The following is a 13,025-nucleotide window of genomic DNA, read 5'->3' on the forward strand; positions in this document are numbered from 1 at the left end:
TTCTTGATCCACCTCAACAGACAACATTTAAACCAGAATTACTGAACGTAATTATTAGCCTTCATTTAACTTCAAGTCATAGGCCTTCTCTCTATAAAAAACTACTTCTACTACCCTTTCCCTTTATAACCTTTAGTTAATCAGCTATAATGGTCAGCTCCTACTGTCTTTTCTTTGACAATCTCCCAAGAGAAATGACCTAATTGCCTCCCAAAATTCAGAAAATGCTTACATGTTATAAACAAATTACTTATTACACAAAATGTGTGGGTTTCATTTTGTCATACATTGGCCAATAAATAGGATAATATATTTCTCAGTTGAACTGGATTTTCTGGTGCCATATCCCAGCTTCATGTCATGACTTGAACGCATCATAAAACGTGTCTCATTCCCCAGTTTCCTCTGCTCTTCCTGCTTTCCACCGCAGAAGACTGAACGAAAACAAAATGCGATAGTTTAAATTCACCGATGAGCTGTGATCAATGACAGCGTTATTAACGCTTCTCGGCATATTTCACTAACTGTATATTTAAATGTCACATTTCTGTGCCTGAGGCTTTGGCAGAAATTCAAACTTAACCATGCAGTTCTCTCCCACCAACGGAGATTTTACGTTCGTCTCTTCGACAGAGGCTGAAGGTAAGCTAATGCCAGCAGAGTTCCACAGCTAGCAGGCCTCAGAAGAGCCAACCGCTTACCAGTTTACGTGATGTGTTACAGTAGAGTAGCCAAGTTCTAATGCAAGCAGTCTAAAAACATGTTCTTACGTGTGGGTCGACATTGTGCTATTCCAAATCGCCACTCTTAACGTCATCTATTTAAATGGTTAGGCTATCGTTAGCTTTGCTAACTAGTTCAGTACCGATACGTGTCGTCAACGAACGTAGCAAACGAACAGCATTGGAGAAGTTGGACTCTTTATAACATATTGCTTATTGTCCACGTTACGAGGCCATTAAAACAAGACGTTTAAGACCAAACGTTACCATTCAAGTAATTTCACTTAATGACGAAGCACAAACATATACAACATAAACATAGAACTTGTAAACACTGGTCACTGACAACCTTCCCATCACCCCAACTAAATGCAACATAAAATACAATACTATAAACTGAGAATAGAGACTCAAAATGGGGCTAAAACGTTTACTCTAATCTGTACCGACGTTGACGTTAATATACTTTAAGATGCGCATCAGTGCAAGTCAAGTACATGTTATTAAAAGCTGTAGGGTTAGGTGCAGAAATGTCCTTCGATATTAAACAGTACATTGGACATATGTATAGTATATGAACTATGTACACTATGCACATACAGATGGATATACAAGGCAAGGCTTCACTGCCAGAGGAGACATGTTGAACAGGGTGATGTCAGCTGGCAGGAATGCCAGCGTTTACCTACATCTGCAGGACTGTGCTTCAACCAACCTCTACTTTTGTTATTGGTTAAGCCAATTAGTTCATTGATTATTTGTTCACTCATTTAGTTTATAAAACATGAGAAAATACAGAAAAAAGAACTGAGTCAAAGATGATGTCCTCACCTTTTTTGGACAGCTAAAAGTCCAAACCCAAAGATATTCAATTTACAGGAACAGGCGGCAAAAACGCACATTGTCCAAATAGTTGACGATTCATTTTCTGTTGAGTGATTAATGGTTTCAGCTCTAGGTTGATGTTTTTCTACTCTAATGTTCAATGATGTTTACGCGGTACTGATATAAAAAAAAATGATATAGTGAGCGCTTGTGAAATATGGTTTAAAAAAACTTGAGCTCCATGTGTAAATTGTTATATGTATGTGTTTCCTGTTCCGCACCCACCTATGATTAAACGGTTAACTCTGCAAACAAACATGTTTTCCACAGATCTCAGCGGCACCATCAGTGCCCCGGATATTAAGCTAAACGTGGGCAGCGAGAGCGGTAAAGATCCATATGCCACCACCTTCCTGAGGCAGCGAGGCTACGGCTGGCTGCTGGAGGTGGAGGAGGATGACGGTGAAGAGAACAAACCTCTTCTGTGAGTACATGTTGTGTGTATCAAAGGGTAGGGCTGGGTAATCAGGTAAAGAGTTATCAAAACCAACATTTTCACTCTCGAACCAACCAGACTTTAATCTAGTCAATATGTTTTAATAACTCATTGTGACCTACTGCTGTAAGGCACCTGAAAGTATAACAGCAGCTCTAGCCCTACAGGCCTACAACCAGTACACAGCCAGTCAGCGTATGTTGATATAAAGCCGGTCTGGCTGCGATCAGGATAGGCCGGTTCGCTGGCTTTTTCGGAGCGGAGTCAGGTCAACAGTAAACCATAAATGGGTGTTTCTTTACTAGCAGCTGAGGTTAAACCAGAGCAGTAAAAGAGTCTCCTCTGTGTTCCTCCACATATTCTGGAGGCTAGAGCTGGTTGTTTCAGACGTATAACAGAGATAATGTCTCTGCACACCCTAAACATCCTGCTGAGGAAATACTTTGACAGTCACAAGAGATTTTAAATCAAACACATTTTACTTTGATATTTCTGTTTTAACAAACAGAATACTGATTATGTTCCATAAATGTCATTTCTCATGAACCACGATCTTCTGTGTATTGTTCAGTACATTTCCTCGTTTGACGCACGTCAATTGATGCTCCCACAATGCACTGCAGGCATCAGCTTTGAAATACCAAGCACAACCAGCAGTGTTTAAGAGAAAGCTCACTATTTAGTCAACGTTTTTATGTATTACAGTTGGAGTTCTACAAAAACACTCGCTTTTGCACAATGCAGAGTGAAGCCTCTCTCACCTCATAAACAATCTTTGGCTGAGTACAGACACCGTCCTGCAGAGAGCACACAAACGGTTCATCAAGATACAAACAACATTTTTGTTAAGTAGTGGGAGCTGATGTGACCTACCAACGGCAACATTTGTCATTTTAACCAGTGAAAGAGACAGCAGTAGTATTAATTAATGGTTAAATAAGAATTTATTTCTTTAATACAATATTGTCTTCTGGGGTAATATCCTTAGCTTTTTATTCCTTTTAACGACTCCAAAATGATACTGTGGCTGCGGAAAAAGGTCTGAGTAGAGTCGTCAAAGCAGTTTGACGCGCCTCATAACGCTTTGCGACGTGTTCAGCCATTTAAAACAATAGATGTGCTTCAAAACGTGTGTGTCAGACACTTTCAGTGCATTTGGTCCTTTAATCGTCACCGAGTTAAATATGACAAATCGTTTTGATATAGGTTTTAGCTGCTTTCTCCCAGCGCTATTTAAGGATTAATTCAACCCAGAATCATGATGGACAGCTACTGCTGTTGCTGAACCACTGAGCAAGCATGTTCCTCTTTATGCCACATCCCTGTCAGCAGCAGTGCAGGAACCAAAAAGTGGCTGTTGTGGTGGTTTTACCGGCAGAGGCAGATTCAAGTGACTGGCACAGATCTGATGTCAATAAAAAGATCTCCGTCAGCCCCACTTGTTGCTATTTTTATATTTTTCTTTTGCATCGTCTCAGTGCAAAGCATGTCATTATAATGTCATCTTGTCTGTGTGAGAAGAGAGGAGCTGGACATCGACCTGAAGGACATCTATTACAAGATTCGATGTGTGCTGATGCCAATGCCATCACTGGGTTATAACCGGCAGGTGGTCCGAGACAACCCGGACTTCTGGGGCCCTCTAGCCGTGGTGCTGCTCTTCTCCATGATCTCCATCTATGGACAGTTTAGGGTGAGCAGTAAACACAATAAACACCACTGTGTCGCCCGTCATCCTCTTCCAGAATTGTCTGTTAGCACTTTTCCAGTGCAGGAACTTAACTACCCATAAGCTGGTGTCTCGCATAACCGGAGCTTTTAAAAAGTGTGTGAGGCTTTGTGCACGGGTCCGGCTCACATGTCCACTATATTTTACCAGCTGGTACATTTTGAATATACATCATAAAAGAAGCTTACAGAGTGACCAACTATGATAATATTAGGTCCTTTTTATGCAGTGTTTGGTTGGCAATTGACCCTTCACTAAGCCCCGCCCCCTGCTTCAACTCCATCAATGACCTCGAAACATTTATCTCCTTCCTCTCTGGGTAACGAGTCTCATTATTACACAACGTTTAACCACGACTAGCTCCAAACCCTCTAAACCAGCCTGAGCATGAACGAACCTGAAAGCATTGATGAGAGTCTATGGAGCAGAGCCGAACAGCTGACGGACCCTGGTCAGAGCTGGCTGATGCTACGCTATGATTGGCCAGTCTGTGTTTGAGGGGCGGGACTTGTTTCATGCTGAATCCAGGCCACTGTAATTTTTTTTCAGTTTGCTCCCCTGCACATAGTATGGTTTGTCTAATACGTATGTGGTAACCTTGTTGTGAACAAAACATATTCTTGTCCAGTTACATCTGACAGTTCTGCTGCTAACACCTGAAAGTAACTGGAACTTGTATTTCCTGTAGTATCAGCTTCTGAGTAGTGCTTCAATTTAGATCCAGGAAGTCATCCCCAAAGCATGTGGAGAACAGTGGAAACAAAGGCAGTGTCTTTGATAATGAATACACACAACCGTTGTTTAGTTCCTGATGTTGAAAAGGCTTATAAGTGCCTTAGGACTTTGCATCACTCACAGTCTTTAATAACATTTAGCAGAAACCAATGAGCCTGTTTATATACTTGAGTTAAAAGTAGAAATCCACAACTTCAATTTAAAGACCTCCAGAATTCATGTAAAGTCCTATTTGTGGAGCTGTTCTTTACCACATATGGTTGAATATGTGGATGGTATGGTGTGGATATCAGTGAATTGTCATGGTAACTTCTCACAGTTTTCAGGAAGGATACTAAACTCTGCTTCTATTTCGCAGGTTGTGTCTTGGATCATCACCATCTGGATATTTGGATCACTAACAATCTTCCTGCTGGCTCGTGTTCTCGGTGGTGAGGTACGTGCCGCTGACACCTAGTTATCTTCTGCAGCCAGTCAAAGTACAGTCAGACCTGACTCAAACTTGTTCTTATGGAGTCCATTGTTCTCTTGAGCAGGTTTCCTTCGGCCAGGTTCTTGGAGTGATTGGATATTCCCTTCTTCCTCTCATCGTTATAGCCCCTCCGCTCCTAGTGATCAGAGGGTTCGATGTGGTTTCCACACTAATCAAAGTGAGTCAAAGGCCACACATTACCAAAAACATCTGAATCTTATTTTTCATGTTGTGTAAAAATATAACTTTGATAGATATTTATGATAACTAGGAATGGTTATTTTAATTTTATTTTCCCGCTCTGAATTTATTTGACTTTAAAATTCAATATATGTTATCAAAAGCATTCATTTAGTCATGAACAGAGTATTGAAAAGAGTAGCTCCATGTAGTAAAAAAAATCCTAAAGAGGGGTATTTAATTGGTCGCAATTGGCAACCGTACCACAAGATTTCACTAAAAAGGACTTATTGTTGGTTAACGGTGAAGCTGTTCACTATGGACATCTCTAATGATTACAGTTGCTAGCAGGGAGAATCAAATCCTGCTGTCTGTAGAGTCATTTGCTTGTAAACACCCACACTTATTATTTTCTGTGTAATATCTTTCACACCTGCAGCATCTTGATGCACATTAACTCTAGAAAAGCCTCAGTTTTACCACATTTACTCCCAGGATTGAGATGTCTGCTACTCCTGTCTTTTGGTGCGTCTGATGAGAAATTTAAAGTATTAGTTAACGCTACGCGGTCTGTGGAGTTTTACTGTCAGCCATCCTGAGAGAGAGAAAGTGGCAACGAAAGAAGCACATGGCTAAGCAGCAACTACTTGTGAAATCTTGGTACAGGTCAAAAGGGAATAAAGGGCATCATATATCTTATTTTTGCATTGTAGATTTATGTGTGATTATTCTATTTTTTATTTATTTATTTAGGAGACAAAGTGTCTAGAATGTCAGATAACCAAGGTGACCTCTTCAAATAACGTGATATATATCGATTTTTAAATTTACAATTATATAAAATAAAGATGTCCTGTAAATCTTCATATTTAAGGAGCCAGACGCGGGTTACCTGTGACATTTTTTCTGAATAAATTGAAGCATCTCAAAGGGCAATCAAGAGAAATGGAAGTCACCTGAGCTGTGTCATAGCAAAAGTTCTGAATATATCCATTTTCAAAATGTCTAAAATCCTGTTTTCATTTTATATGGGATCCATTGTGTGTAGACTGATAAGGAGGAAGATTAATTAACAAATGTCTAGCATAAAGCTGCAACATAACAAAAGGTGAAGTGGTCTGAATACTTTCTAAATGTAACATGTGAGGAAAACCTTTACTTGGTATGAGAGGATGAATACTATTGGTAAAACTCAAAAGTCCCAATGTAGTTTTTCTAAAAGCAACACCCTCCTTCATGCTACTTGAAGTAATCCGGGTTCTGTGGTGGAAATATTGATGAATAAATGAAATGCTTCTGTTCTTTCAGCTGTTCGGAGTGTTCTGGGCTGCTTACAGTGCTGCTTCACTGCTCGTCGGAGATGAATTTAAAACGAAGAAGCCCCTTCTCATCTATCCCATTCTCCTTTTGTATATCTACTTCCTGTCATTATATACTGGTGTGTGACTGGATGAATTGAAGCTGGACCTTTTCATGGACACTGACCCTGGGGCATGGAGGGGGAGTCAAACTACAGAACCAGGATTTTTTTTTTTTAACGGTGTTTATTTCTTTTTTAACTCTATTAAATTGTAGGCCGTGGGGATGTTAGGAATATAGAACAATGTATATAGTTTTGTCCCTCATCTTTGGTCAATAAAATGCATATGCTTTTACAGCTTAAACGTCGGGTTGCAGGCTTCTCGTTAAACAGCAGGAATAGGCCCATGGTTGTATATTCATTTAATGGTTTCTTTTTTACTCTTGATCCAACTGAAGAATGTGGTGCCAAATATGTGGTGTTCATGCTGAAGGAAGAATTCAACAGAAGAGACGGCGCCACAAAAAAAGAAAGATTGTTGAGCTCAATGCTCTTCATTGTTATGCACTGTTGTGTACTATGAGTGTGCTTTTCATTTTTCACAGGCTTGTTTTCTTAATTTATGGACTTTAGCAGCAAAAGCAAGTGGACTGGGGCAGTTAGAGGGATATAAACCATTGTCTGCTAAATGTGGTGCCTTGTTTTCCCACCTTCAACTCCTGTTTGCCAGCCGTCTAATACAGAAATATAATCATTGGATCAAAAATTACAGTAAATTAATAGTTATTTGGCACTGTTTCCTTTTTTGTCATTATATAACGCAAACACAGCTAGCCACCACAGTGTTGTATATAGAGTGCTGCAGGAATGAGTCCTAGTACTGGATAAAAGTCAGCATTTCTGCACTTTGTCTCAAAGTTTTTAGTTTTTTTTGCTAGATGCCTGAAATAAGGTCTGGTTAAAACAAGCGTAAGAGATTTCCACATTTTGTGCTACAACATAACATACGTGAGTAAGTATCCCTCCAGTGAATTTAGTAGCTTTTTTCTTGTTTTTTTAAAAAAGTGTCAAGATGGAGACGTGTAGTTCCTTTATAGCTTGACGTTGGCTTTTTGGGGATTACATTACACTTCAAAAGCACAAAGGTGGTATTCATTTGTGAAGATTATCTTGCAGAACAAAAAGAGTCAGTATCATAAGAGTTTATTTTCTGTAATAATCCAAAATCCAATGGAAAAATCCCATTGACTTTGTATTGAGGGAACCACTGCGACGCTAACTTCCAGGATGGCATTAAAAAAATACGTCATCCCTGCAGCTGTATATTGTAACAGCCATTATATGGTCTCAACGGGTTGGATTCACCCACAAAACCTCATTGGTTTGTAATTATAAGATACAAATAATAGCGGTGTCCCAGTTCCTGTAATACATTCTTATTCTATAGGTTTTAACACTGTAAAAGTAAGTGGGGCCCAGGAAATGTCCCAGGACAAGACACTGAACCCCAAATCTCTCCCGATGGTCAGGCCAGCACTCTGCTTTCCCATTTAGTCGCGTCCACTGCCATGCTAGCAGTATTGTGAGGCTGCACATGGGGACAGCTGTGTCTTTAGCTAAATGCTAATATCTGCATGCTAACACATTATACTGTTGTGTCAGTTAGTAAAACATTTTTTTAATAACAGGATGCTTCATGTGTGACGTCAGACATCCGTCATACTGCGACTTTGGAATCCAACTGCCAGTTTAACTTCACGAAGAGTAAGCTCTTTCTGGAACTGTCTCACCACCTCCACCCAAAATATTTTTATTTTTTAGGCTCAGCTGTGAGTGAGCTGCTCCTCCAGTTCCTTTGTGCATTGCATTGTGGGAGAAAAGTCCATCAGCAGCGCACTAAAAAAAATGCCTGTATTTGGCATTCATGCTGGTTTGAGCAAAGGCTACTTTTTACAGTGGGAACACTGTTCTTAAAGCCTGCTTAAAATGAGTACGCACTACGCAGTATAGATTTGGGACACGTCATTAGTCTACCATGTTATCCAGTTCAATCTGAGGCAACCAAAAAATAAATGTAAAAGTTTAAAAGTGCAATTGCATTGATCAGTCTATTCACAAGGTAGACCAGTTCTTCTACTGTGGCTGTTAACAAGTCTATTGGCTTCTGGAATAAAACCAAATCTCCCATTTGTTCTACATGCTGGCAATCTGGAACTCATTCTTGATGGCAGCAGTGTGATCATCGATCATCATAACAGCTTTTTTTGAGGACTTGCTCAGCATAAGATGTACTAGGGATGTTTGTGTTTATGCTCAACAAAGACATACCATGCAGTACATTCAAAACAGCCTCTAAGGGCCTCAATGTTACTCTCTGATAAGACCTGAGATGTTTTAGCAGTGGCGGGCCGTGTGTTTTATACCTGGGCCTTCAGTACTGTCTTACTACTACTAAGTTCTGCTAGCTAGCTTCAGTTTCACAACAGTCACGCTAGCCCAATCCCACCGCACGTTAATGCTGAGCTGCACGTTAATACTGACGTACTTATAGGCCACCTAGACAGATCTGGCATGTCACAGAATACGCCAAACATGTCAAACTAAAAATGTGATTGGTTGAAGACTATGACAATCAACAATATCGTCCCCATTTACTTAAACTGCAAAGTCTACCTAGAGGGCCTGGGGCCTCTCTTCTTATCTAGAGACATAGAGCTGAAATCTGATTGGATAAAAGCTCTCCTTAAAACAAGCTACACTGGAAGCAGCACTGCAGGCTGGAAGCAGAGCAACTGAGGAAGACAGTAGCTGTGCAATAAGATAATAAGCTAATGGGAAAAATAATTAGAATACATGTAGTGTATTTATGAAAAATTATTAACTAATAAAATAGCTATAACTTTGTGACTCTGTTAAGGCCAGCAGAGAAGGCTTTGTTGGCCCTGACGGCCCACCACTGTGTTTTAGTAATGTGTTTCTCTTTCTGAATAATTGGTTGGTATGCAGGAGCAAGCAAAACAGAGTTAAGGTCAGTGGTACCAAGGCCAGGCAGAGTTAAAGATCTGTATGCTCTGGGAACAGAACCATAACATTTGTCCAATTGAGTCTCGTATGACATTCATGTACTGATGAAATGCAGGTAAAGCACCATCCAGTGGACAGTGGTTGCATCAGCTGGCAGAAACTTACTTTGCCCATCTAAAACTTTGGATGCATTGTTTACATTTGCGTCGGCATGATTTACACTTCTGCATACATAAATTGCTGGAATTCTCAAGGTAAATAATGTGGGAAAAGAGACATGGTCAGCCATACATACTTTCTCCTGTAACTACAGTCTTACACCACTTGTGCTCTTGTTGAGTTCTTGACTCAGTTCAGTGGCTGCACTGCTTCATACACACAAACCACATAATCAAGTTCTTTATAAATGTAAAGTTTATTAAACTACTAACTTCATAAACACAACTAATAACTGCTAAACAGACAAATGAATAGATAAATGCGATGTTGAATGAGCACAATGGATACAGCGATGAACTACTGATGAATGAAGGAGGACCACCGTATTTACCAGGTCAAATCAAGCCAATGAAATGAAATTAGTGCACTGTTCAAGGTTTTGAAGCAAGTCAATATAAATTATATTTTGATGGGAGATCCTACTTGTGATTTATGCTTCTTAACTAGCATCAACCCCATTACCAAAAGAATATGTGTTGTTTCACCTGGCGCTTCTGATAGCAGCAGGACGTCTGAGAGCTGCCGTCCTCGGGCATTCTTTGGTCGATCGGGGCAACTCGGCTTGAGTCCATCTATCCATCTCAGCAGGCAGGAGGATGATACCATCTTCACCCACCCCCACTCACATCAAGTCTGCGTAATACACAGATGGTACTGCAATTGCCTTCTTGGGATTCAGGAGTGATTGCTACTTTTAATGACATTCTTGTGAAAGTGACAACCTCTTTATGCAGGCTTAAATGTTTTTTTTTTCTGGTTTCATTGATCACCCAGGCAGCTGCTCTAATTCAACATAAGAAAGTCACTTCAAAGTAAAAGGTCAGTTCCACTGTTGAAATCTGCCCTATGTGCTCAAAAAGATTACCAAGTTGAGTGACAACATGTAGCCTACCCATTAGGAAAAGTGGAGACTAAGTGCAGTTAATGGCAGCATTGTCCATCCCTTACCAGTCTTATATACAGCCCAGACTGACTTGCTCGGCTGCATCACAAGCATAACTTTCAGACAAAAAGTTCTATATATCTGGACCGACTTTCATGAGAATCTACTGAGCTCTTCTCTGAACACAAAATATTTCACAAAAAGGCCAGAAAATCCTGGAGACATTACAGGAAAAGTCAGGGGATCAAAAGGATTCATTATCCTAGGACAGACTGGCATTCTTAGAGCCATGTTGCTAATATAAAAAAAAACTTTGGTAACTTGAGGTTGGGGAAATGGTATACTGCATGCCAGTGACAGCCAGTGTAGTTTAGATACAAACCTGCAAGCTCCCAATGACACCAATAACCTATAATGCTGTCATCATCAACTAGGTTGACATATTTTAGTGCCATCATTCAGGTTGTGATTTGCAGGTTTGTCTGCACTGTACAGGGTGCTGTCAGGGGAAGGAGAGACTGAAAAGGGGTTCTGGTGGGAGGTTCCACAACAGAGCTTGGTTTTATGAGTGGTGGAGCAACCTTTTTGGTAACTCAAAGTGCAAGGTATGGTTCCATTACATTTTAAAGTCAAACGGAAGTTAAACTGCAGGCTTTTGATTTGTTGTGCTTTTCCGGCTACAGAATACATATCTGCTCGAAATATGACATGTCCTGTGTTCTTGAGAAAACATCAGTACTCAAAGGGAGACGTGTTGCACCTTAACTTGTTGAACAAGACTTCGACCTATAATCCACCAGGTCAAAGTGAACACCACTGCTAACTAAACACTGCCCCACAGCTTCCTGTGTAAGTTTGTTTACAATGTCTGTCTGTACACCTTTTGGTTCCACCGTTTGTTAAATGAATACTTGATTGAAATTAAATCAATCCGTTCGGTAATCAAGAAACTTTAGCAATTGATTTAAAAATCTGGCATGAATTTTGATTGTAAAATGACTTGTGAATTTATGTATGGGCCTTCAAAAACCATTAAAACCCCAAACTTTCCCAGTTCCAATTTCTACACGCAATGTCATAAAATACATGATATCATAAATACAGCATACACAAACTGTGGTTTAGACATTTTATTAACACATAGTGCTTGTGCCAGTGCCAGAAGGTGAAATTCTATGTGTATTTGAATGCAACCGGTGGCATTTCTGCTTGCATCAGTGAGGGGATACATGTACAACCTATACAACAGACTTAATGGCCTTCAGTGGACACTATTTTTCTGAGGCAACCATTGCAACATAGAAGAGAAAGAGGTCAAAGAACAACCAAGACATAATTTGGTTTTACAACCCTTACCTTATAATTAATGAAACAGAAACCACTGCATGAAATAGGGTTAGGGGTTATGACCTTAAGCCGTTCATGCCTTCAATGTTTTTGAGAACAGAGGTGCCTGCTTTTATAGCTTTGCTCTCTGTTATAAAAGAAGGCACTTCTGCAGTTCTCTGAAACCTGTTTACCTTTGTTAACCTTTGCACCACATGACTGTTCCCTCTTAAATGGAAGGATGAAACACACCTACAATAATTGCATAAGAGATTCAGTGCAATGTTTGGAGGTAGAGACAGTTATATTCACTTTCACAGGGCCTGCTGTAAAGTTGTGTAAGGCAGACATTCAGCATCAGCTATGTTGAATAATAAATATTGAGTATGATATTGGATGAAATGTGCAGCAAAACTGTCAGCAATACACCTGTTGCAAAGACATTCACGGTGAAGATGTAGTGTGTTTTGACAGCAACACTTCTTTTCTTCTCGCTTTGTATTTTATTTTTCTATGATTGATGTTACTGTTCCTTTTTATTGCTTTTTACATATAATTTGATTATTAATGTATTATTTATTTTAATTTACTTACTTTACCGACAAAGAGTCTGTGTGTGTATCATTTGTCCAATAAATTATTTTTTTGTGTCTCCTTATCTTTTTTGAGATACAAAACAGAAATGAAAATGGTGAAAATATTGTTAGTTGCAGTTCTAGTATCAGGACATAAAACGGGAACACCTTACAATATAAATAAATCAAGTAAATATATATATATATATATATATATATATATATATATATATATTAGGCTTCATATTTAAGGCTCTAAAATTAAGGTTTGATTCAAAGTGTCAGAATCAACTGTGTGGTAATACTTGAGGTAGAAGTTTGTGGTGGATATAACTAGACTGCATCAATTGTGTATCCACTGCAGGGCACAGTAGACTAAATATTGAAACCTTTGTTACTTCATGTTTGTTGCAGAGCCATTATTTTGATAGTCAATTTTTTTATTCCACCCTTTGTTCTCGTTTGCACTTGGTGTTATCGCGGGAAGTGGCAGGAAGATACGCTAGCTCCGTTTACCTATCGTGTCACTGACAGAAAGC

General features: G+C 39.5%; 1 protein-coding gene across 1 annotated transcript; it reads left to right on the forward strand.

Annotated features, from left to right (window-relative positions):
- Positions 1-411: 411 nt before the first annotated feature.
- On the forward strand, positions 412-8,553 carry yipf4 (Yip1 domain family, member 4). The gene is made up of 6 exons (XM_079168472.1): positions 412-642; positions 1,878-2,031; positions 3,565-3,736; positions 4,866-4,943; positions 5,044-5,157; positions 6,468-8,553. Exons 1-6 carry the CDS (start codon positions 585-587, stop codon positions 6,603-6,605), a joined length of 714 nt encoding a protein of 237 aa, XP_079024598.1. The 5' UTR covers positions 412-584; the 3' UTR covers positions 6,606-8,553.
- Positions 8,554-13,025: the final 4,472 nt, after the last annotated feature.

Source organism: Pholis gunnellus, assembly GCF_910591455.1.
Source record: "Pholis gunnellus genome assembly, chromosome: 11".
Lineage (NCBI taxonomy): Eukaryota > Metazoa > Chordata > Actinopteri > Perciformes > Pholidae > Pholis > Pholis gunnellus.